The sequence below is a fragment of the Saimiri boliviensis genome, chromosome 4, assembly GCF_048565385.1.
Source record: "Saimiri boliviensis isolate mSaiBol1 chromosome 4, mSaiBol1.pri, whole genome shotgun sequence".
NCBI lineage: Eukaryota > Metazoa > Chordata > Mammalia > Primates > Cebidae > Saimiri > Saimiri boliviensis.
The window spans coordinates 159,037,252-159,065,187 of record NC_133452.1 but is presented as its reverse complement, the minus strand read 5'-3'; the positions used below and the strand labels follow the sequence as shown (position 1 = coordinate 159,065,187).

The following is a 27,936-nucleotide window of genomic DNA, read 5'->3' as shown; positions in this document are numbered from 1 at the left end:
TTATCTTTGTTATATCATTATTATGATTAGGCCCAAAGATGATTGTGACTGAAGGGTGGTAAGGCGCTAAGTGTTCACAGGCCTAGGAATGGGCATGTATCATTTAGTGGAAGCGCAAACCCTGGGTAACATAAAGACCAGAAGATCAATTAATTTAGCTGTGTCAAAAAGCCAGACAATGCTCTCAGATAAAAATATGCCATCATTAGCGTTCAAGTTTTATACAGTTGCAGTAACAAATTACTACACAATACACGCTTTTTATATTACAGTTCTGGAGGTAAGAAATCTGAAATGAGTTTCCTAAAATCAATGGTTTTGACAGGGCTGCGTTCCTTCAGGAGGTTCCAGGGGAGAATTTGCTCCTGCCTTTTCCAGCTTCTAGAGGCCACCTGCATTCTTTTGCTCATGGTCTTTTCCTTGACCTTCAGAGCTTATCACTCTGACCTCTGTTTCTGCCATCACATCTCCTCCTCTAACTGGGGACCTCTTGCTCCCCTTTTTTAGGATCCTCGTGATTACACTGAGCCCACCAGGTAATCCACTAAAACCTCCCGTCTCAAGAGCTTGAAGTTAATCACATCTGCAAAGTTCTTTTCATCATGTGATATGGTTTGGCCCTGTGTCCCTACCCAAATCTCACGTCGAATTCTAATTCCTGTGTTGAAGAAGGGGCCTGGTGGAAGGTGACTGGGTCATGGTGGCAGACTTCCCCCTTGCTGTTCTCATGATAGCAAGTGAATTCTCACACGATCTGGTTGTTGTAGAAGTTTATAGCACTTTCCCCTGCCCCTTTTCTGCTGGCCATGTGAAGATGTGCCTGCTTCTCCTTCACTTTCTGCAGTGATTGTAAGTTTCTGGAAGCTTCTCCAGTAGCAGAAGCCTGTAAGCCTGCAGAACCATGAGCACAATTAAGCTTTTTATCTTTATAAATTACCCAGTCTCTGGCAGTTCCTTATAGCAGTGCAAGAATGAACTAATAGACCATGCAAGGTAACACGTTCATAACTTTTTGGATTATGACACGGGTATCTTTGGAGACTCATTATTCTGCTTACCATATTTGGTCTCACTGCTGCCATCTGAGCCTCTATAACAACTAATTTACTAATTATATTTTAGTATTCCCATTTCAATTCAAGAAAATTTGATTAACTGATTGTACAAACAAAAAGTCATCACATCTATAATAAAATAGAAGGTGAAACAATGGGAAATGGAGCTAACATATTTATGCCAATCTTCCAGAAAAAGAAAGCACCTAAATCTTCCTATATATAGGTTGAAAAGTGGCCTTAAAACTGTGTGAGAGAAAAATCAAAGATTATCAAGTATTTCAAGGGGTCTTTGAGATCAAGTTCAATTTCCCAAATGTTAAATAAATATCATCTATATAAAAACCCACAAAAAGTAGGAGGCTCCCAACCATCTCTCTATTATAATCTAGCTTGTATATCCTTCTAGCATAGAGTCATTATAAAAAGCTCTGTTAAATGATCTGCTGAAATCCACATACAACAAAATTATGGGCAGGCTAAAAACTTTATCAAAAATCAAAGTAAAAAGAAAAATGATGTGTCCAGAAGAAAGGAGTTTAAAAGATCAACTGGAAAGGATCAAGTACAATTAAGTTGCCTAAGAATAAAAATGCACAGATAGTCTTTCTAAAAAAGGTTAAGTTAAAATGAAAAAGTTCCTGAGAAAAAGGCCTTCCATATGGGTATGTTTGGGAATCAATTTAGAATAAAATGTACTTAACAATCCAGAGTATAAAAATTCTTCAAATTTTTTTTCTCTTTCCCCCCAAAAAACAAATTTAATTTGAAAATCTGATACTGTGTAAATAAAGTAATTCTGTTATCAAGTAAGCTAAAAGCATCAGGATTTCTTCCATTAAGCAACCTGATATTCTCTAAAACACTGAGTTGTTAACTTAAGGATTATACTCAGAAACAAAAAGTTTTAAAAGCATTTAAAGGAAACAACAAAGCTCTTTATATGCTATGTTTCTCTGATGTTTGTACATGTGTGCATTCGTGTGTGTGTGTGTGTTAAAAAAAAAATTCCTTGACCCACTGGCAGCTAGATTTGGGAGAGTCACTGTATGTCATTGAGGAAGCTTCCAGATATGATTTAAGAATATTCTTTATTCAACATCTGTTCCAAGTGGTCACCTTGCCTTGGTATGAACACTCACAACAACAATGTAGTTCCTCACAAGGAAAATCTACCACAGACAGTTTTGGCAAAGCTGTCTTTATCCCTGACAAGAATGCCCCTCCAGCCCTCTTAGAAACACTCCCTCACATTCTTTCTAAAGGGTAAAAGTTCCAGAAACTGCAGGTAAGGGAACCATGATTCCTTTATGATGACATATATTTAAAAATATTGCCTTTACTCTCTGGTTCCAAGATGTAAGACAAGCAAGCAGGCAGATATATCACAATTTAACATCTTAAAGCTATATAAACATTCTAATAGCCAATACTGTCATCTTTTTTTCAAGTCATAAGACTCCTAATATAAAGATTTCACAACAATTTCATTATTCTTCATCAATATTGTCTAAAAAGGAAAGTCTGGAATTGACCGCTGAGCAACAAAAGACTTTTTAAACTTAGGTGACCTTTCCTAGGCAGACCAAGAATCTCAACCACAATTTAAAAATACTATTGGAATTACTTAAAAGGAATGAAGACTAATGAAGGAAGACTTAATGGAACAGAAAATATAAACTTGCAAATCTGACCTTTCATCTAAAAATCTAAAGTTGCTCTCATTTGGCTTAGGTGATTTCACCATTAAATCTCTTATACATCACAGGCATGTAAAAGCTAAAAAAATCTTTTTAGTTTATCCTGTTCATAAAAATACATTGTCTAATTTGTTTTCATTATCCACTTAAGAGGGTTATACTCTTTTTTTTTCAGTAGGCAATCAAGGCAAAGAATTTCTCTCTCCCCCTATACAAATACAAAATTCAACTAAAGGGTGCCTTATCCATTTGACAATTTAAATAATTAAGAATAAAAACAATTTAGTTCATTTATCAGAGCTCTACCATAATACATTAAAACACTGAAATGTATTTATATTAATGCTAGTATTTATGTGAAAGTAAATATGAAGGGCAGAGTATACTATATTGTTATATCATTTACAGGGGAAGAACATTTTGGGGGATTTGTTAGCAGAAATAAATCTAAGAAAAGAGTATATATCTTCACTAAGAGGCATTTAAAAGCCAAAACAAAAAGATATTATTTGAAAGTAACTGGTATTATGCTCTTCTAATAATGGGTTAGCATCTACTTTCATTACTGATTTTTTAAAAATTTATAATTGGCACACAATAATTGTACGTATGTTCACTGCTGGGTTTTTCTGGCAAGGAAATAGGCACTGGAGACTCAGAAGGGAGAAGGTAGGAGTGGGTCAGGGATTAAAAAACACTATATTTTGGATACAATGTACATGACTTAGGGTTATATTCTTTTTTTTTCAGTAGGCAATCAAGGCAAAGAATTCATCTATCCCCCTATACAAATGCAAAATCCAGCTAAAGGGTACTTATCCATTTGGCAATTTAAACAATTAAGAATACAAACAACTTAGTTCATTTATCAGAGATCTACCATAATACATTAAAACACTGAAATTTATTTATATTAATGCTGGTACTTATGTAAAAGTAAATATGAAGGGGTGAGTATACTCTATCTATATGATGGGTGTACTAAAACCTCAGACTTCACCGCTATACAAGTCATTCATATAACCAAAAACCATGTGTACTCCTAAAGCTATTGAGATAAAAAATAAAATTTTTAAGAAAGAAAAAAACAAAAAATTGCTACCCATTTTGCAACAGTATTATATTTTAGTGAATTCAAGTTGCACAAGCAGTTTCATAAACTACCTAAGACAGGGAGAATAGACAATTACTGGTAATTTTTGGTAATTTAAGAGAACCAGGAAGAGTCAGTGCACATCATATATCTTCTCTGACTGCAGACCTCTCAAGTTTCATCATTAATGCTTCTTTTTACCTAAGTTTCTGTATTTTATAAAGATGAAACTCTTCCAGGCAACATTTTTTACCCAGAGCATAATTACAGGAATGTAGAAGTCTTTCAAATTGAAAAAAGTTATACTAAAGTCTTAATCCCTAGTACTTCAGCATGTGACCTTATTTGGAATAGGCTTGTTTCAGATATAACTAGTAAAGATGAAGATCAGGGTGGTCCTTATAAGTAGACAGCCTCATAAAGACAGAGACATACAAGGACAACTGTGATAATGAAGGCAGAGACTAGAGCTGTGCAGCTACAGGCCAAGAAACACCAAAGACCACCAGGAAACCACCAGAAGCTAGGAGAGATGAGGAAGGATTCCGCTACATGATTCTGAGGGTGAAGAGGCTTTCCTTTTAAGAAAGTACGTATCTGCTGTTTGAAGCCCCCAAGTTTGTGGCACTTTGTTAGAGCAGCTTTGGGACATTACTACAAAGAAGTTGAACAAAGAGCTACATGAGAACAATGCAGAATCCCCAGATACTGACTCTTGAGAACAGAACAGTATAACTGAGAATAATAAAAGCAAATAGCTTCTCTAGTTGGCCTAAGACACTCTGAACCTAAGTTTACTGTTTCAGATTGCAGGGCAGTGGAAAGTTGAAAATTTTTCAAGTGCTAAATAATAAATAAAAATGATTCTGTTTCAAAAGAATGACAAAAACAGGCCATAGACTAGAGAAATATATTTGTAAGGCACATATCTAATTATGAATTACCAAAAATATACAAAGAACTCTCATAACTTAACAAGAAAACAAACTGCATGATTAAAAATGAGCAAGAGACCTGAACAGACTCACCAAAGAAAACATACATGTGACAAATAAGTATATGAAAAGATACTCAACACCATACGTCATTAGTTAATTGCAAATTAAAACTATATTGAGACACCATTACACACCTGTTACAATGGCCAAAATCCAAAATGCTGACAATACCAAATGCTGGCAAGGATGCTGGCAAGGATATGCAACAAAAGGAACTTTCATTCATTGCTGGTAAGAATGCAAAATGGCCAGTGACTTTGGAAGATAGTGCGGCAATTTTTAATAAACGTACTTTTACAAATATACTCTTATCATACAATCCAGCAATCATGCTCCTCCTTGGTATTTATACAAATGAGCTGAACACTCATGTCCACACAAAAACCTGCACATGGATATTTATAGCAGCTTTATCCATAATTGCCAAAACTTGGAAGCAACCAAAATGTCCTTCAATAGGTAAATGTATAAATTGTGTTATGACCGGACAATGAAATGTTATTCAGTGCTAAAATAAAATAAAGTATCATGCCATGAAAAGGTTCAAAGGAATCTTAAATGCATATTACTAAGTGAAAAAAGCGAATCTGAAAAGGCTGTATATTTCCAAATATATGACATTCTGGAAAAGGCAAAAGTAGAGGCAATGGAAAGATCAGTGGTTACCAAGGGTTTGGGGAAGACAGGGATGAACAAGCAAGAACAGAGGATTTTAGAGAAATGGAATTACTCTGATGATACCATAGTGGTGAATGCTTTTCATTGCACATTTGTCAAAATCCATATAATGTGTATCACCTAGGATAAATCCTAATGTAAACTACAGGTGAAAATGATGTGTAATGTCGTTTCATTGATTTTAACAAATGTATCACTCTGGGGGGGGATGTTGATGGTGGGCAAGGCTGTGCATGTGTAGAGGCAGCAAACATATAGCAACTCGATGTGTTATTTTCCGCTTAATTTTGCTGTGAAACTAAAAGCGCTTAAAGAAAGAAAGAAAGAAAGACAGACAGACAGAAAAGATACTCTATGCCAGGACTGGGTGACGGAAGTCTAAAAATGTGAGGAAGATGATAAGAGGCTATGTTTAGAAGATAAAAGACCAGACAAAAAAGGCATTTAAAAGCTGATTTTATGTAATGAGTTCTGCTTCTAGTTAAGGCAAACTAGCTTGTATCAGACCAATATTCTTGCCAAGAACAATTAAAAAGGTGAATATAATGTACAATCTGTACTACTGAAGCATCAAAAAGCTACCAAAGAAGTGAGAGATCAAGCTCGCAGAGCGAAGGCAGGCCCATGGAGGAAGCTCAATATTTGGAGTCACTTTTTTCCTTCTAGACATTTATCAACGGTAAGTAGTGCCCTGGGGGCTGAGCAGCCAAACAAAAGCTAATAGGAGGAGTAAATATGCAGAGGCTGATGAATTCTCATGAGTGGGAGATACAAATACTAAAGCTGAAGGGCGGCCACAAAGAAAAGGTCCTGGTAAAAACGCCGTAGCATTTCAGCTGGGAACTAGAAAAACTACAGTAGGTGGTACGTTAATCTGGCATGCACCAGTTCACAAAAGCTGGCTGTGTGTATCACTTCCCAATGCCATGTTCAGTGATGTCACATTGGAAATCTGAAATTGGCAACAGTTGAAGTATTTACACTATGGAAATTGGCAAATGCTACAGATCAGAACTCCTGCCGAGAGTCACTTGTTAAACACCAGCATGCCACTGGCTGCATTCAAAGTAAGGGTGGGGAGAAACAAAGCAGCCATCAGAAAGAGTAAAAAAGAGTCTCAAAATCAATCTCAGTCAGATTAAAATCATCAGTTCTTACCTTAGCATCTGCCAGAAGCAAAATGAAATCCTCCCTGGAGGAAGACACATGATAGCCTAGGATCTACAGGTTTTTAAAAAATTAACAATGGCCACCATTCGATAATAATGAAAAAAAAAAAATACTAGGTACATGGAGAAAAAGACAAATGCCAGAATCAAGAAAAAACAAAACTAAAAGGCAGAAATGAACCAATATCACATGCAGATACTGGAGATTTTGGAACAGACTTTAAGATAACAAAGCAGTATGTTTGTATTAGTCCATTTTCACACTGCTATAAAGAAACGCCTGCGTCTGGGTAAATGATAAAGAAAAGAGGTTTAATTGACTCACGGTTACACATGGCTAGGGAGGCCTCAGGAAACTCACAATCATGGAGGAAGGTGCAGTAGGCACCCTCTTCAAGAAGTGGCAGGAGAGAAGAGAGTGAAGCAGGAGAGCCCTTTATAAGACCATCAGATCTCGTGAGAACTCACTATCATGAAAACAGCATGGGGGAATCTGTCCCCATGATCAAATCACCTCCCACCAGGCCTCTCCCTTGACAGGAGGGGATTACAATTTGAGATGAGATTTGGGTGGGGACACAAAGCCAAACCATATCAATGTTTAAAAACTGTAAAGGAAACTATGAATAATTTAACTAGCACACGGAAATCTATGAAAATCCAAACTGTAATTCTAGAAGTAAAAAACACATTTAACTAAAATTAGAAATCCCATAGATGGGTTTGACTTCAGATTAAAAACAAACGAAGAAAGGACTGGTGCATGAGATCGGTGCCTCGGAAATTTTAATGTATACGTAAATCACTGGGAGAAGAGGACAGTGACTGAACAGGCCTAGGGTGGGACCTGAGAGTCTGCATTTCTAGCAGCCTCACAGCTGATGCCAACAGTGCTATTCGGGGACTGCAACTTCTGCTGCTGCTGGCTCAGGGACGATAATGAATACCAAGGCACTAGGAAACAGATAAAGAGGAAATATCCAGACAGAAACACAAAACAAAGTGCACAAAGTGGAGCAAAGAATGTATCAGATACTGAGGAGTATAAGACAATATGTGGCATGTAACCGAAATCACAGAAGAAGGGAGAATAGATAGAGCGTTTATCTGAAGAAAGAACGGCTAAGGTTTCCAAACCTTCAGAAAGAAAAGAGGACACAGAGTTAAAAAAAACCACCAAAAATCCCCAAGCAGGATAAATACAAAGAAAAGTACTCTCAGCAAGAGGCTAAGGTACAGCAGGGATTATCTCATAAAGATCCGTGGATGTAGCATTTGTCTAATGGAGTGAGTTCCAGTGAAATCCAGGAAAGACCCACTAAATTCTTGAGAAAACCGTTTGACCCAAAAGAGAGAGAGAGAGAAAGGAAAAAAAAAAAAAAAAAAAAACCAAAAAACCCAAATAAACAAAAAAACCCACACTGGCAGTGTAGACTCAAAAGGACAGTGACAGTACAAAATAAAGAGTCTGTAGGATTCTTAACATTCTCATGGCAAGATCAGGCGGAGAAAGTTATTCAGCAGTACACGTGTGCTATCTTTTCATGAAAAGGGAAAGATAACTACACAGAGTGGACCCAAACGATTGGAGAGTATAGCAAATATCAAATCCACAGTCCCCGAGATTACGTAGTGTATGTACCCTGGGGTGAGGGTGATGAGAAAATCTGGGAGGACAACTTAGGATTCTGCGTATCACATTGGGCAATTCTATCCAATATTTTAAAAAGAAATAATTTACTTCTATACAAAGTCTTCCAGAAAAATGTAGAGCAAGGAAGACTTCTAAACTACTTCTCTGAGGCCAATGCTACTCTGATAACAAAATTAAGAAGACATTACAAGAAAACTACAGATCAATGTCTTCCATGAACAAAAAGGCAGTATTCATGAAATATTAGCAGAACAACAGAAACAGTTTATCAACAACAATATATTGCAACCAAGTAAAGTTTATCCCAGGAATGCAAGGTTGATTTAATATTTGAAAACGATTCAATGTGGTTCATAATATTAACAGATTTAAAACAAAAAAAAATTCATATTATGTCAACAGACCAAAAGGCATATGATAAAGTTCAACTCTATTCATGATTAAACACACACACACACACACACACACACACACGGAAAATTAGGAATAGAAAGGAACTTTACTAATTCCAAAACTTCAGCTACCTTTTACACTTAATGGTAACATTCTGAATACTGTCCCCTTGAGTTTGAGAAGAAGGGAAAGATGCCCAACTCTACTCAGTGTCCTGAATATTCTTGCCAGTACAATAAGATAAGAAAAGTCATAAGAATTGGAATGGAAAAATTAAAACTATGACTATTGTAAACAGATGACAGATTGTATACTAAGAAAATCTAAAAAAAAACCCCAAAACCTACAGAAACACGATTAGAATTAATAAGTGAATTAGTTGGATTAAAAATATATATGTAAATCAACTTTACTTCTAGTAGCAACAAAAATGAAAATAATTTCAATAGTATTAATAAACACACATGTAGAAACACATTTAATAAAATGTTATGTAAGACTTATAGACAGAAAATTATAAAACATTATTGACAGAAATTAGAGAAGAGTAAAATAAATGAAAACATATACTTCATTTAAGGACAGAAAGTTGGTATTATAAGAACAGTAATTTCTCCAAAATGACCTAAAAAATCACTATGATCTTAATTAAAATTCCAGCAGGATTTTTGGTAAAACTTCACAAATTTACAAAAGCAAAGGAACAAGAATAGTTAGGGTAATTTCAGGAAAAAAGCAACGGTGAAATACTTACATTGCCAATATCAAGACTTAATATAAAGCTATGGTAGTTAACCTGTGTTTGGGTGGAAAGACTGACAAATAGAACAAAGGAAGAGAACAGACAAACAGACGCCTGGAACAGGCCCACATGTGATTTATGATAAAGGTGACCAGGCAGGCAAGTGAGGCAAAAATTGTATTTTCAATAAACTGCACTGACTCAAATAAATAGCTTCAGGGGTAAAAAAACAAAACACACTTTATACCTTAAATAAAAATAAATTCCATTTGGACTGCAGATTTAAAGGTAAAGGAAAAATAATAAAATTTCTAGAACAGCACATTGAGGGATATCTTTATGATGGTGTAGAGAAGGTAAACATTTCTTAAGAGGACACAAAAAGCACTAATATTAAAAAAAAAAAACCCGATAAATTCTACATTAAATGAAGAATGTCTCTTCTTCAAAAGGCACCATGAAGAGAAAAGGTGGGTTACAGAATGGAAGAAGATATTTACATAACTATGAACTACCAAAATTTGTACCCAGAATACGTAAATAACTCCCATAAATCGGGCACAAGGGTGGGGTATAAATCAAACTGGTAAACCAGTAGGTAGATGGGCAAGAGATATGAACCGGTAATTGATGAAAAAAGACACCCAAATAGCCAGTAAACATATAAAAGATACTCAATATGGTCAGTTAACAGGAAAATATAAAACTACAGTTAAAATTAAGTTATATTCCCGCCAGAATGACTAATTCAAAACGTAACAATGCCGAGGGCTCACAAGAATATGGAGCTTCTAGCATTTTTATACATTGCTGTTGGGATTGCAAATTTATTCACCCATTTGGGGAAACTATTTGGCAGTATCTAGTAAAGCAGATCAATTTCATTTCCTGTGACTCAGCAATTACAATCCTAGTTAAACCTCCCAGTGGAAAAGTTTACACACAAGTGGAAGAAAAAAAAAAAAAAAAGAAGAAGAACACTGATAGCTGTATTCATTGCAACACTAGTATTAGGATTTTGAAAATACCCAATTCCCCTTGAACAACAGGATGAATAAACTGTGATGCACACACACACACACACACACACACACACACACACACACACACACACACATGCTGCCTGGCAATAACAATGAATGAACTACAAATACTTTAAAAAGAGGTTTAGTTCAACAATATAATGTTAAGTAAAAACAAACAAATCCCCAAAACCCAAAAACCAAGCACTGAAACATAAATTCTTACATTTATATCCAGTATAAAAATAGGTAAACCTATTGTGTGGTGTCAGAATAAGGCATGGTGGTTTCCCTCGGGGAGGGGACAGGATAGCAAATGGAGGACATGACAGGGATCTGTGTGGTAGTTTGTGACGTTCAGTTTCTTGATCTGACTGGCAGTTCTAAGTATTCACTTTATGAAAATGCACAGCCATACACTTTTCTGCAGATAAAGTACAAAAGCTTTTTTAGTAAAGAAGTTTAAAAAATGAGTAGATTGAACTATGAGAACAGAAAAAAGAACAGCAGTTGTCAGGAGCGGGCTGGGCATGGCGGAAGAAGATCACTATTAAAAATGGTAAGAAGGATTGGCTGGGTACCGTGGCTCACACCTGTAATCCTGGCACTTTGGGAGGCTACATGGGAGGACTGCTTGAGTCTAGGAGTTCAAGACCAATCTGGGCAACATAGTGGGACCTTGTTTCTATGAAAACTAAAAAACAAAATTAGCTGGTTGTGGTGGCACACGCATGTAGTCCCAGCTACTTGAGATGCTGAGGTAGAAGTATCACTTGAGTCCAGGAGGTTGAGGCTGCAGTAAGCCAAGACTGCAACACTGAACTCCAGCCTGGGCGACAGAGCAATACTCTGTCTGAAAACAAAACAAAACAAAACAAAACAAAAGGTTAAGAAGAAATTTTGAGGGGGCTTATGGAATTGTTCTATATCTTGATTGTGAGAGAGTGTGTTGCACTACTGTATGCATTTGACAAAAGTCACAGAACTGTATACTAGAAAGTGCCTTTTGCTGTATGTAAGCTATACCTCAATGAAAAATACTTGTGATATAAAAGAAAATGAATTAATTGGGCATCTTTTTATGTTTGTGGGAAATTCATGATCTGTGGTGTTATAATCTGCTTTTTTTGTCGATTAAATTAGAAAGAAAATTAAATGGTCTACCTGCAAAATATTTTCTTACCGTTATATACACAGAAAGTTGTAAAATTAACATGAGGAAAATATTGGGAAAACAACAAATGCTATTCATTTTGGATTTATGATATTCACTTTCAATTTTTAGAAAAACAGACTTTAATGTACATATATATTTTTTTACCAAATATTGAAAGAAGAAATATATATGTTGTGTTTATATTCGTATATGGCATAATAGAAAAACAGTAACAAGTTCTGGGTCATCTATTTGCATATTTATTCACAAAAACATTTGAGGCAAATTAATGATACAGCATAGATTTTTAAAAATTTAGGTTGGTGGAAAAGTAATTTCATTAACTACTTTTAATAGGAAAAACTGCAATTACTTTTGCACCTACCTAACAGTTATTAGAAACAAAGTAGAAAATTTTCGCTTAAATTTCTACTTCCTCTTTAGGCTTATTTTACATTTGCCCATATTCACCCAATGAATTTAGAAAGCAAGTATTTGTTTTGAGACCTTTACTTTCTGGGGCATTCTGGGAAACAGTTGGTCTTTACTTGATTTCAAACTTAATCACATTCATTATGAGTCATCTGATTGACTTTATCTGTGAACATGAAAGGATAAAATTAAATTGTAATTCTTTGTGGAAAAAACTGTAAAAAAAAAAAACAGGCAGAAAGACAGATAGCATCAAATCCATCCAACAGAAAAGCAGGAAAACTAGGGGGCTCCCAATCAATCACAAATTATGAAAAGTGGAGTCAAAATAAAGCCTCTTTTACTCACCAAGATTTAAATATTGCCTTATTTGGAAACATCCAAAACTTAAACACACAGGTAAATACTAGACCAGATACGAATTAAATTTTTTTCCCTGAGTTACCTGAATTTTACTGTTCAAAAGAAGGAAAAGGTGATTATATTTGAGTTGCCTAAGGCCACTAAACTCATCCATGGCCTCCAGCCCCTGACCCCAACTTGGAAATCTCTCCATATTTTGTAATTTAAGGGTGATAACATGAGCAAGTTGTATGAAGGTGGGCAACACAGCTGCATTTTTATAGCTACTGGCAAAAAAAAACAAAAAAACAAAAAAACAAAAAAACAACCAGTACCTTACAAGAAAAAGATCTTACCACTTGTGCTGGAACTTGTTCTATTTTTGCAGCAGGAGTTCCTGGTCGTGGGTAAAATTGGTTAATAAAGAGGCTTGGAAATTTGTACTCTTCAACAAGTTTCACTGTTTCTTGAAAATCCTGATCTGTTTCTCCAGGAAAACCACAGATAATATCTGTAGCAATAGTTATTCCAGGAACTCTAGAAAACAACAAGACAAAAATGCAAAAACTTGACTATAAGCCATAATTATTCTATTTCCCTGACATTTTAAATACCATTTTTTTGGTAATTAAAATTTATTTTTATAAAAGGCACACATGCAAATAGTTTTAAAGAGTCCTAAATACCAAAAGTTTAAAATGAAAAACAGTGGCTGCCTGCCATTCCCAGAGAAACCCATTTTAAAATCTTTTAAATGGTTCTTTGTTCTTTCTTCTATATTTAAAAATAGATGCTAATTCTTGCATTTCTAGATTTACTAACTTTTAGGCAACCCGTTACTAACTTCTCTATTATGGTAAATGAGGCTTTAACTCTTAAACTACTCCATCCCTACCCTCCCAAAGGGGACTGGAACAACTCCCAGTTAAATACTGTAGCACAGTATTTCCACTGGTGCAAATGCAAAGATAACATTCATTGTAGAGCCAACTAGTATACTATTCAGTTTTGTTTTTCCACAAGGTGTAGTTTTTCCTAGAGTTAATAATTGCTTCTTCTTAAAAAAAAATTAGCTTAATGTTCTATGTACCTATGTTTTCTAGAAGCTCCATGAGATCTATCAAAAACCAATACTGTTTCTAAATCTTCGATGTATTATATAATGTACCAGCCCCCTTTTCTTTTTCTGGAAATGCCACTCCTTTCAGGTGTGTGTGGCTTTTATAGTGAACTGGCTATCATCCTTGAATGCTGCTCCTTGGTATCCTTTTTTCAATAATCTTTTTCCCCCCCGATCCTGTGTCTTACTAATTCCTCATCAACTCGCTCATTCTGCAGGAGTGTGCTTTCTTTCAGAAGCTTCATCAGAGAGAAACCAGGGAAAGTTTGTTGTTGTCTTAGCATGCCTGGTTTTAGGCCACACAACTGACCAACAATTGGTTTTGTGTAGCACTCCAAGTTAAAAAGTATTATTCATAAAAATTTTGCATTGTTCCTCTTTAAGTTGAAAAAATTGCTAATGGGATGTCCAGATTAACTTGGATGCACACGTTTTTAAAAGTGCTCACACCACTCTCTTTTTAAAAGCTTTTAGGATATTAACTTTATGCTCAAAGTTTTTAATTTCACGATAATAGGCCTTGGATTGGGTCTTAAAATCTTTGTACAAGGTACAGTCCAAAGACTCATGGGCTTTAGGTCGAGGAAGTTTTCTAATATTATTTCTTTAATAATTTTTCTCTCAGGGAATCCTATCTTTTAGAATGTTGAAACCACTGGGTAAAACCTTTTAGCTTTTTTTCTCTCTCAATTCTACCCTTTTATTTTCTGGAAAATTTACTTCAGCAAACCTTCCAAATCTTTTATTGCAAAAAAAAAAAAATTAGTTCAATATTATTGTTTACAATTCTCAGAGCTCTTTCGCATTATCTAATTTTCCTTTTCACAGTATCCTGCTTAGGGTCGAAACATCTTTTCTTATTTATCTGAGGATGTCAATTAAAGGTTTTTAAAATTTTTCTTCTGCTCACTGCACTTATGTTTTTCAGTTTCTCTCATTCATGGTTGAGACCTTCCACCAATAAAGAACAATTCTTGTTATCCTTTCATATTTAATAGCAAAGTACTAAAACCTTTTTATCACTGAGTGATTAGGTAGCAAGCTGCCTTTGTTTTTAATGGGCCAAAATGCTGGCATGTTGGAAGTCATTTCTTTATGGCCACTTAGTGCCTCCATAAATACGGCATATTGTTCTACTTAATAGGAAAAAAAAAACCAAAAAACAAAAAACAGAATTACATTAACTTATTTAAAAATCCAGTATTAGTCTGAATCCATAAACAACAGAGAAAATAGTTCCAAATGTCAAAACATAGGATATCAAATTTCCTATCACTTAAATAGTTGTGGCCAGATGCTTTGGCTCACGCCTGTCATCCTAACACTTTGGAAGGCCAAAGTGGGTGGATCACCTGAGGTCAGGAGTTTGAGACCAGCCCGGTCAGCATGTTGAAACCCCGTCTCTACTAAAAATACATAAATTAGCTGGGTGTGGTGGCAGGTGCTTATAATCCCAGCTACTTGGGAGGCTGAGGCAGGAGAATCACTTGAACCAGGAAGGCAGAGGCTGCAGTGAGCTGAGATCAAGTCATTGCACTCCAGCCTGGGCAACAGAGCAAGACCTCGTCTCAAAACACAAATAAACAAAAAAAATAAACAAAAAATAGTTCCACATGAAAGAATAAAAATACTTTATCAAATTAAGATATATGACATATTTGGGGACATAAGAGAGAACAAGGAATATACCAATGAGGACAGCCAAATTATTATATTCCTAATATAGCTTCATAAAAACGACAGCTTTCCATATTTTCTTCACACTCTACTTAAAACCCTGCGTGAAAGAAGCATCACAAATCTATTTTTAAAACTACTTTGTTCCTAATTTATACTTGGTCTCACTTAGCTATTTATTTGGCTGAACTTTAGTAAGATAAATTCCAAGGACTGAAACTTTTCTCCTTGATGATAAATAGAAAAAGAGACAATATTCATGCAGAAGAATAAAATAGTATATTTAAATAAAACTTTGATTTTTATAGTGATATAAACATATTTTTCTTCTTTAAAGGTAATTATCAAAATTACATTTGAAAAATCACAAAAACCATATGCTTTCACATGTAGGCTATAGATAAAAAGACCACTTTTGTAGACTAAAGCATGTGGAATAGCTTTTTGGCTAGTTACTTTTACACTTGCCTTTTCAATAATTCTGATCCAAAAGGTCTACAACTAAAAATAAAAGTAATGGATCACAGCAGATAGCAGCAGAGAACAGTCCATCTCTCGTAGAAAATGTTAAAAAAATAAATCTTAGAAACTGCCTGGGAAATACTGTAACAACAAAGGTTATTGTCCTCAGCTATGAATTAGAATAGGTTGGCACTAGATTATGGGGTATTCCCACAGGAAAGTACCTTACTGATTTTCCCTTTGTCCTTGGTACATTATGGTCGAACCCAGCATTATGTAACACGTGCTTACTTTGGCCTTAAGGGCCATAGTGACAAAAGACAAACCTTTAGAGAAGTCATAGTAAATGTTAGGGAAAGGGACTTTCGATGCATGTATTTGGCAAGGTTAACAGAAAGTTGCTGGTTAACATGGAAGAAGCCAGGCCACTGTGAATTAGTAACTTACACTGTCAATATGGAAAAGTAAAAGCAGTTTAGTTGGCTTCCAAGTATATAAGAATATGAACTGACAGCTTATAAAATGTTTTTTAAGTAGAGATTGCACTTTAATGTTAGATGAGGCTAATCTATACATTAATTTTATATATGCAAATGATCCTACTTACATTCTTGAAAATAATTTGACTCTTTAGGTGAACCAACTGAAATCTCATTTACACTGTTAATTTGCCTAGTAAATAATTCTCTTCAGTATGAGAAAATCAGAGAAGTTTGAAGTGGAACAAATTCTAAATTGCTAGAATATGATTTAAGTGTCTAGGAGGAAATTATAAGGGGTATAAAACAGAATATTAATCCAAATATTTAAGATGCTAATTCTGGGTAAAAGCTATTTTTGAGATGCCATGAATTTTCAAAATACTAACGTTTTAAAAATAATCATTTCCACAAACTTATTTAAGCTGTGAGTGTAATGTATGTAAATACTAAGTATGTAATATGTTATTCAATTTTAGAAACTTTATGTACGTTTTCATACTAGTATTAGAAAATAATTCTGAAAGGAAGATGAAAATAAAAATGTTCATTTAGCTTAAATAACAGGAAAATTTTGGCACATTATTTTTTCTGTCCTATATTTACCAGCAAAAATGGTTTACCAAATAGCTTGAGTATGGTGTAAGAAGGATTCCAATTATGCATCTGACCTTGTCAGAAGCAGTGCTATGATTAGTTAAAGATATATCAGAAACATGTGAGGAACATGCAAACTATTTGTTGGCTCTAGGCTAGAATTTAAGAAAGTCATAAATATTTCAAAAGTTAATTATTTCACCTTGAATAAAAACACACACATATATATACTCCACACTTTAAACATTTAAAATACGACTTAAAATACTGTACTTAATTCATCTCAAGATTTTTTATTTGTCATTTGATATTTCACTGGTAAAAATATGGAAAAGAATAATTCTACTTCATTCTTTAGATCAATAAATTATGAGCTTCAAATTCTTTATGTGAAAAAAAGGACTAATGCATATACTAATTATCTCAAAAGAGAAAGAGAAAAACCATCAGCAAAGGACTAGACTCGCCAAAATTAGCAGACATAAACAAAACACATGATTAAAAGAATTAATTTTATCATGTGGAGATTTATTTTAGGACAATATTCAAAACTTTTGGAGAAAAAAATTAAGTAGGTAGAAGAGAAACATATCTTGAACTGATTAAAAATGAAATCATAACACATCTAAATATATGGTATGCAACTAAAGCAGTGCTGAGAGAAAAATGTATAGATTTTAATTCCTGGGTTAGATATAAATTTAAAAAATGTAAGCTTCTCCTTCAAGAAGCTAACAAGGAGAAGAAATCACATCAAAAGTAAGACAAAGAAAGAAAGAAAGAAAGGTAAAATAAGAAATTAATGAAACAGAAAATAAAGAAAAATCAATGAAAGTAAAAGCATCTAAAAAAAAAAGTCAATACAATTAGTAATGTACTAGCTAGGCTGAGAAGAGAAAAGAAGATACAGATGACCAGCTTTATGCGTGAAGGAGGGGACATCACTATAGATGTAAAAGGATACAAAGAGAATATTATGAACCTTATGCCAATAAACTCACAACTTAGATAAAATGGGCAAATTTTTTGAAAGATACAAATTATGAAAATGGACTGAAGAAGAAATAAAAAACCTGTCTATCTTTTATCTTCTACAAAAACTTGTCATTTAAAATCTTGACACCAAAATAAAACAACATAAAACAAAATCACCCAAGCCTATATAGTTTGATGGTGAATTCTATCAAACATTTAAGGAATAATAAAATCAATTATATGGAAACTATTTCAAAGATAGACAAGAAAGAAACTCATTTAAGAGTCCAGCATGACCCTGTTTTGAAAACCAGAGGAAGGCAAATACTGTTATGTTCTCACTTATAAATAAGTAGGAGCTAAGTTATGGGTACAGAAAAGGCAGACAGAATAGAATAATGAACTGTGAAGACTCAGAAGGGGGAGGGTGGGACAGGAGTGAGGGATAAAAAACTACGTTATCAGTACAATGTTCACTACTTGGGTGAAGGGCACACTAAAATCTCAGACCACCCTGCACAGATCATCCATGTAACCAGAAACCACTTGTACCCTAAAAGCTATTTAAATAAAAATATTTTAAAAAACAGGGAGGGGCCAAGATGGCTAACTAGAAGCAGCTGCCATAAGGGCTTCTACCAAGAAGAATGAAAAGAGCAAGTGAATCCTGTACCTTCAGCTGAGGTATCCAGGCTCTCTCATTGGGACTGACTAGGTGGTTGGCACAACCCACTGAGAGTGAGAAAAAGCAGGGGTGGAGCAATGGCTCACTTGGGAGCTCTCACCCATAGCCAAGGGAGGTGGTGAGTGATTGTGCTACCCCACCCAGGAAACCACATCTTTTCCATGAATCTGTGCAACCCATGGATCAGTAGGTCCCCCTGTGAGCCAGGGTCTTGGGTCCCGAGCACAGAGCTGTGCAGATGCTTGGTAGACACTCAGGTTGCAGCCAGTAGCAGCAGGCTGGGGATTGCCTAAGAGGACTGAGTTCCCAGGGGTGAGGGTGAGCGCCATCACTGCAGTCCCAGTCTGCTGTTTTTCCCTGCTGGTGCCAGGGAGACTGGGCAGTTTGGACCAGGAGGAAGTGCCCACAAGGCAGTATAGTGGCTGCGGCAGATCGTGGTCAGACTGCTTCTTTAGCAGGTGGGACACAAATCCATTCCTCCTGATGGGGTGCAGCCTCCCTGTGGGAATTTCAGCAACTCCAGCCAGGAGTTTACAGAGAGATGTCTCTGTAAGGAAACTCCTGGGGGGAGGGACAGCTGCAGTCTCCATGGTTCAGCAGACTTAGTCTTTCCTGCCTGCTGGCTCTGAAGGGGCCGGGCACTCTGGACAATGGGGGTTCCCTTCAGCACAGCAAACCCACTCCACCAATGGGCAGCCAGAGTGCTTCACTAATCAGGTCCCTGATCCTGTGCCTCCTGACTAGGTGAGACCCTCCACAACAGGGGTCACCAGACACTTTATACAGGAGTATGCCCCTTGGCATCAGGTAACTGCCACTCTGGAAAAGACGTCCCAGATGAAGGAGCAGGCAGCCATCCTTGCTGTTCTGCAGCCCCCACTGGTGACACCTCCAAGTCAGGGAATTTGTCACCACCAGGCCTACCTTGTAAGAGCTCCTGAGGGAAGCAGTAAACATGGAAAGGAAAAACCACTACCAGCCCCTACGAAAACACACTGAAGTAGAAAGACCAATGACATTATAAAGCAACTACATAAATAAGTCTGCAAAATAACTAGCTGGCGTCATGACGACAGGATCAAATTCAAACATAACAATATTAACCTTAAATGTAAATGGGCTAAATGCCCCAATTAAAGGACATAGAAAGCCAAGCTGGATAAAGAGTTAAGACCTATGGGTGTGCTGTATTCAAGAGACCCATCTCACATACAATGGCACACACAGTCTCAAAATAAAGGGATAGAGGAAATTTTACCAAGCAAATGGAAAGCAGCAAAAAGCAAGGACTGCAATCCTAGTTTCTGACAAAATTGACTTTAAACCAACAAAAATTTAAAAAGACAAAGAAGGGTATTACATAAAGGTAAAGAGTTCGATTCAACAAGAAAAGCTAACTATCCTAAATATATATGCACCCAATATGGCAGCACCCAGATTCATAAAACAAGTTCTTAGAGACCTACAAAGAGATAACTGAATATTATTTTATCTATGACAATAATAGTGGGAGACTTTAAAACCCTACTGTCAATATTAGACAGATCACTGAGGCAGAAAATCAAGGAAGACACACAGGATTTGAACTCAGCTCTGCATCAGGAGGACCTCATAGATATCTACAGAACTCTCCACACAAAAACAACAGAATGTATGTTCTTCTTGGCACCACATGACACTTAATCTAAAATTTATCACACAATTGGAAGTAAAACATTCTTCAGCAAATGTAAAGGACTGAAATCATAACAAACAGTTTCTGAGATCACAGCACAATAAAATTAGAACAAGATTAAGAAACTCACTCAAAACCACACAAATATATGGAAATTAACAACCTGCTCTGAATGACTTCTGGGTAAATAATGGAATTAAGGCAGAAATTAAAAAGCTCTTTGAAACTAATGAGAACAAAAGAGAGAGAATACCAGAATCTATGAGCCAACACAATGTTGAGGAAAATTTAAAGCACTAAACGTCCACATCAAAAAGCAAGAAAGATCTCAAATCAATATCTTAACATCACAACTGAAAGAACTAGAGAAACAAGATCAAATAAACCCCAAAGCTAGCCGAAGACAAGAAATAACAAAGCTCAGGGAGAAACCGAAGGAGAGAGAGACAAGAAAAGCCCTTAAAAAAAAAAAAATCAATGAATCCAGGAGCTGGTTTTTTAAAAAAATAAAATGAACTACTAGCTAGACCGACAAAGAAGAAAAGAGAGAAGCATCAAATAGACACAATAAGAAATGATAAACCAGGTACCACCACTGAGCAAAAAAGAAATACAAACCACCATCAGAGGATACTATAAATATCTCCAGGCAAATAAACTAGAAAATCTAGAAGAAATGTATACATACGTGGACACATACAATCTCCCAAGAGTGAACCAGGAAGAAGCTGAATCCCTGAATAGATCAATAATGAGTTCTAAAATTGAGGTGGTAGTAAATAGCCTACTAACCATAAAAAGCCCAGGACCAGATGGATTTACAGTTGAATTTTACCAGAGGTACAAAAAGGAACTGGCACCATTTCTTCTGAAACGATTCCAACTGAAAAGGAAGAACTCCTCCCTAACTCATTTTATGAGGCCAGCATCATCCTGATACTAAAAACTGGCAAAGATACAACAACAACGAAAAGAAAATTTCAAGCCAATATCCCTGATGAACATCTATGCAAAAATCCTCAATAAAATACTGGGAAAGTAAATCCAGCAGCACATCAAAAAGCTTATCTACCACGATCAAGTCAGTTTCATTCCTGGACGCAAGGCTGGTTCAACAGATGCAAATCAATAAATGTGATTCATCACATAAACAGAAATAGAGACAAAAACCACAAGATTTTCTCAATAGATGCAGAAAAGGCCTCTGATAAATTTCAACATCCCTTCCTTCATGTTAAAAACTCTCAATAAACTACGTATTGATGGAACAGACCTCAAAATAATAAGGCTGTTTTAAACAAACCCCCAGCCAATATTGTACTACATGGGCAAAAGCTGGAAGCATTCCCTTTGAAAATGGGCAAAAGACAAGGATGCCATCTCTCAGCTCTCTTACTCAACAAAGTACTGGAAGTTCTGGCCTGGGAAATCAAGAAAGAGAAAAAAATAAAGTGCATTCACGTAGGAAGAGAGGAACTCAAACTTCTCTGTTTGCAGATGACATGATCACATAACTAGGAAACCTCATCATCTCAGCCACAAAACCAGCAATCCCATTTCTGGGTATATACCCAAAGGAAAATGATCCTATTATAAAGAAACATGCATACGTATGTTCATCGCAGCACTTTTCACCATGGCAAAGACATGGAATCAACCCAAATGCTCAACAATGATAGACCGAATAAAGAAAATATGGTACATATACACCATGGAATACTATACAGTCATAAAAAAGAAGGAGATCATGTCCTTTACAGGGACATGGATGGCACCATTATCCTCAGCAAACTAATGCAGGAAGAGAAAACCAAACACCACATGTTCTCACTTATAAGTGTGAGCTGAACAGTGTGAACACCCAGACACAGGGAGGGCAACACACGCTGGAGCTTGTTGGGGTGGGGGAAAGTATCAAGAAAAATAGCTAATGCATGCTGGGCTTAACACCTAGGTGATGGGTTGATAGGTGCAGTAAATCACCACACCACACCTTTACCTGTGTAACAAAACTGCACATCCTGTACGTGTATCCCAGAACTTAAAAAATTTAAAAAAGAAAAAAAAAAGTTGAAAAGAAAACCAGAGGAAGAGGTTAAACTATAGACTGATATTCCTCATAAACAAAGAGACAAAAATCCTTAACTATTAGCAAACTGAACCCAGCAAAATTAAATAAATGATTATATATCATGACCACTTTTTTTTTTTTTTAGACGAAGTCTTGCTCTGTCACCCAGGCTGGAATGCAGTGGCGTGATTTTGGCTCACTGCAACCTCCACCTCCTGGGTTCGAGCAGTTCTCTGCCTCAGCCTCCTGAGTAGCTAGGATTGCAGGCACCCGCCACCATGCTGGCTAATTTTTGTATTTTTGATAGACACAGCATTTTACCATCTTGGCCAGGCTGGCCTTGAACTCCTGACCTCATGATCCACCATATCTGGCCATGACTACTTTTTTAATCAAAGAAATGCAAGGTTGATTTACATCTGAGTAGCAATTAATGTAATGTGCCATTTAAAAAGAATAAAGGGCAAAATAAACACTACATAGTGATCGTAATAGATTCAGAAAACTTGACAAATTAAACACCCATTTATGATTTTTCAAAATGCTTTTCCATTAGGATTGACAATAAAGCAAAGATTTCTGTTCTCACTTCTTCAACTCAACAAATTATTGGAGGTTCTAGTCAGTCCAAAAAAGCAAGGAATAGAAATTAAGGGTGTATATGTCTAAAGCAAAGAACTTTTTTTTTTTTTTTTGCAGGTAACATGATCTGGTAGGTAGAAAATCTAAAGAATCTAATGAACCTACTAGATTAAGTGAGTTTAATAAAACTTTAGGGTACGAGATCAATATATAAAAATCAGTTGCATTTTTTATACTAGTAATGAACAAACTGAAAATGATCAAGAATCCAATTCCACTCACAAAAGCATGAAAACTATTTGGGAATACATTTGAGAAAGAGAAGTTGTATGCCAAAAACCGAAAGAATTTAAAGAAAGTTTCTTAAAACTTGACGAGAGAAATTAAAGAAGATCTAAGTAAATGGGAAACTACGTAATTTTCATGGATCAGAAAATTCAGTATTGTTAAGATGGCAAGCCTCTCCAAATTGATTTATAGGTTCAATGCAACTCTTAGAATAGCAAGTATTTCTGCTGAAACTGACAGGCTGTGCCTAAAATTTAGATGGAAATACAAATGACTTGGAATATCCAGAACAATTTTGAAGAAAAAGAAAAGCTGGTGGAATAAATGAACCTGTTTTGAAGACTAACTATAAGACTGCAGTAATCAACACAGTGTGATATCAGTGTAAGGATACATCAATGGGAAAACACAGAGTCCAGAAATATGTTGATTTATCATATATGGTTAATTTAGTTTTTGACAGAATTACCAATGCAATTCCATTAGGGTGGGAAACAAAGTGTTTTCAATAAATGCTATTGAAACAATTGGACACCATATGCAAAAATACCCCACAAATTATTAACCCACCCACCTTATATCATACACAAAAAGATTTCAATGTGCATCATAGTCTGAATGGCAGATGTAGAATCATTAAACATCTAGAAGAAAACATGGTAGGAAATTTTTGTGACCTTGGGTTGGGCAAAGATTTCCTAGCTATAGTACCAACACAGAAAGCACAATCCATAAAAGTAAAATTAGATACACTGAGAAATTAAACTTACTCAAAAGACAACATTAAAAAAATAAGAGAAGCCATAAAGTGGAAAAGAATATTTGCAAATCATGTAACCAATAAAAAGACTTGTATCCGAACTATGTTGAGAACTCTATGACTCACTAACAGGAAAACAAACAACACAGTGATAAAACGGACAAAAGATTTCACCAACATTTGACTAAAGAAGATTAAGGAATAGCTAATAAGCACATTAAAATTTGCTCAATGTTGTTACTAGTCAGAAAAACGTAAGTAAAAACCATGTAAAATGCCACACATCCAGTAGAATGGCTGTACCACAAACACTGGGAAAAAAAAAAAACAACAAAAAACCAACCAGGTATTAGCATGCATATAGAGAAACTGAAGTACTTATGCATTGAAGGCAGGAATTTTAAATTGGTTCAGTCACTTAGGAAAACAGGCTAGCAGTTGCTTAAATAGTTAAACATATACTTACTGTGACCCAGCAATTCCACTCTAGGTGTCTACTCAAGGGAAATGAAAACGTAAGTTCACACAAAGACCTGGACGTGGATTTTCACAGTAGCAATCTTTGTAACATCCCCAAACTGGTTAACAATCCAAATGTCTATCAATTTTTGAATGAGTAACAAAATGCGGCATATCCATATGTGGAAATTTACTTACAAATAAAAAACAGTCAACTACTAATACATGTATCAACGTGGATGAATCTGAAAAACATTCTCAAGTAAATGGAAGACATGAAGGACGGCTTATTGTGATTCCATTTAAATGAGATATCTAGAAGATAACTTAGAATAAACACCAAGCAGATTAGGCTTGCCTGGAAGTGTGACTAGAAACAGGACAGACTGCAAATGGACATTAGGACATTTTTGACAGAATGAAAGCATTCTAAAACTAAGTTGTGGTAACAGTTGGACAACTGTATAATTTATTTAAAACCTTCAGAACACACTGAATATTCTGTGTTCTCTAAATTATACCTGCAGACTTAAAAAAAAAAAAAAAAAACCTTTCTGAAGACAGAAAGATAGCATAAATCTTCCATAACATACTGTTCCAAGAAGATTTACTCAACACTTACTATGTGAGACTCAATTATATTCTCTTATTTTTTGTAGAGATGAAGTCTTGCTTTGTTGCCCAAGGTGGTCTTGAACTTGGAGCCTTAAGTGATACTCCCGCCTCAGCCTCCCAAAGTCCTGAGATTACAGGTATGGGCCAACTGTACCCAGCCAAGAAGTCTTAATACTTGAACTCTGACAGTGTGTAGTCAAAGAATTAAATGTGGACAAAGGACCAGGTGTGGCGGCTCATGCCTGTTGTCCCAACACTTTTGGAGGCTGAGGCAAGAGGATCACAGGAAGCCATGAGTTCATGGCCAGCCTGAGCAACAAAGCAAGACCCTGTTTCTAGAAAAACAACAACAAAATTAAAATTTAAATTAGCCCGGTGCGATGGTGTGAGCCTGTAGTCCTCAGCTATTTTGGAAACTGAGGTGGGAGAATCACTTGAGCCCAAAAGTTTGAGGCTGCAGTGAGCTATGATCGTGCCACTGCACTCCAGCCTGGGTGACAGGGGCTAGACTCCAACTCTAATAAGAAAAAATGGACAAATTGGGACAAATGACAAAGATAACAAAAGGCAAGAAATAAAGGAATTATGTTCAGAACATGAAATCATGAAGGACTTGAAGAAGGAAAGCATAGATCTATTTCCCAAGTAAAATATCCTATCACAATAGGGAATCATTCTATTTATGCTGAAAGAGAAAATTTAGGGAGAAACAATTAAACATCTTCAAATAAAATTCAGATTTTTTTCAGCATCTCTAAATTTCTTCTCATAATTTTATTTAAAATTTCTTAAATTACCTGCTCTAAAAACAGAAAAAGCACTGAAACTTTTAGATGAGGGCTGAAAAGCCACTTTCTCATACTGACTAAGACAAAGAAAGTCTAGTGTGACTTGGGCATTCATTCTTATTCTTTTAATATGACTGTCTGCGAGAAACATCTTCCTTGCGTAAGATGTTCTATGACTAACTAGCTGCATAGTCCCGGGCAAACTATTTAGCCTTAGATGCTTCCCTTTCTTCTTTCATAAAATAGATGTAATAAAAGTTTCATAGATAAGATTAATGAGGTAACAGATGCACTAATTGCTCAGGATGGTGCTTCCCATATAGTGCTTAGTATGTATTAGCTTTATTATTGTAACCATGTTAGAGAGATGATAACAACTGTCATTTATTATGTAATACTAAGTGTCAGGCAATATGTTAACAACTTCACCTTGCTTAAGGTAACTTTCTCGTAAGACAGATTCTATTCCAGGCTTCAGTAAATTGTCTATGATATGATCACAGAATCAATAAATAACAAAGGAAGCATCTGATCTGAAGCTTCTAAACCACCCAAGGTAGTCTTTCTCTTACCCATGTCACTGATGTGCTCATAGCACTGATGTACCACAAGCACTGGCTGATCACACGTTCACAGAAAACAAAACTTATTATAACTATTTTTCTGAGATACAGTCTCACTCTGTCACCTAGGCTGGGGTGCAGTAGTGTGATCTTGGCTTAGTGCAGCCTCCATCTCTTGGGTGCAAATGATCTTCAGCCTCCCAAGTAGTTGGGATTACAAAGTAGCCAGGACTATAGGTGTGTACCACCACACTTGGCTAAGTTTGTTTATTTTTGTTGAGATGAGATCTCACAACATTGCTCAAGCTTGTCTAGAACCCCTGAGCTCAAGTGATCCTCCTGCCTTGGCCTCCTAAACTACAAAGATTACAGGCATGAGCCACCACACCAGGCCAAAATGTATTAATAAATTATTTATATACTAATTGACTGTAATATAGCAAAACTTGCCTGTATTCTTGGAATTGTGTTTTAAAAAGAAGGTAACTGTGGTCCACAGAGGTCAGGTGATTTATGAAAGGTCACCAACCTGTAACTGGTAAAATCAGAATTCAAATCCAAACCCTCTCACCTGGTCTGTGTTCTTTCCACTATTCACCCGGGGAATACAAAGGCAACTTAAAACTGAAATGGTTAGAGCACAGCTAAATTTATTTTTATCCTGTTTTTTTTTTTTTTATTTTAAATCATTATCATCACCCATTAAGAAAAAGGTAGATGTAATTATTCCTATTTACAGATGGCTCAGAGACAAAGCAGCGTAAGTTTCAGTAGAAAGAAATCAGAATTTAGACCCACAAGGCATCCTTCTGATCTGACGCCCCTCTTACAACAGAAGGGGCCAACAACACATGATTTCTGGGTCATCGTGAGGATCAAGTGAAGTAATGCATGGAAAGCATTTAGAATAGCAGCTGGTGCACAGTAGGTGCTTCACAGATGTCAATGTGCTTTGGTGTTCCTAAGAGAGAGCAGAAGCGAGGAACCAATCTGTCGCAGCTCCCCTGAACCTGGGTTCCTCCCCTTCTACCACACTTAGATCCCATATTTCTGCTCACGTTTTTTCTGTTACCTGGTGCTACAGGTAAGTAATAGAAAATGATAGAGGCATATCACCAGAACATAAAAGACACTTAAAGAGTTTATATAACATGATCAGTTTGATTTTATCACAAACAATATTAATTGAAAGTGGAAGATACGGATATTTGGTGAGGTGGTTTATGTATGAAGTGTAAGAAATTCTAAAATGCTCTAGATATCAATAATATCCTGGCTGTAGCACAACTTGACAAAAGTCCTAAAATATCTAATGAAGAAATCACATTGGTATTTAGTTTGTTTCCAGAAGTTTATGTTAAAAGTGATTGCACAATTAAAAACTGGTCAATATAAGTTGAAAACTACAAAGAATGTTACAGGAGTTTTTACTCAGAAAGCAAATGGCTTAAAAAGAAGATCTCTTTGTTCAATATTCTCTTTGGTAAAGTTTGTTTCTCTCAATGACTAAAAGTCTGACTGCTGTCCATCCACTCATCTGTCCTACCATCCCCTCGTCTGTCCAACCACCCATCCCTCTCTCCAGCCTTCCCTCCCTCCCTCCCTCTCTCTCTCCATCCACCGGCACTCTCTAATATGGCATTTACTGCTTCAGTACTCAGAATCAGTCCCCCACTGTGAACTCCTGAGAGGCGGGTATATATGTA

General features: G+C 36.0%; 1 protein-coding gene across 5 annotated transcripts in view; it reads right to left on the bottom strand.

Moving 5' to 3' along the window:
* Positions 1-27,936, bottom strand: part of CDKAL1 (CDKAL1 threonylcarbamoyladenosine tRNA methylthiotransferase) — a 731,789-nt gene that overhangs the window by 163,746 nt on the left and 540,107 nt on the right. For all 5 annotated transcript variants that reach the window (XM_003927310.3, XM_074398506.1, XM_010338014.2 and 2 more), the window contains one exon: positions 12,791-12,971. In XM_003927310.3, the coding sequence (XP_003927359.1) occupies positions 12,791-12,971 (181 nt within the window). The remainder of the gene's footprint in view (positions 1-12,790; positions 12,972-27,936) is intronic.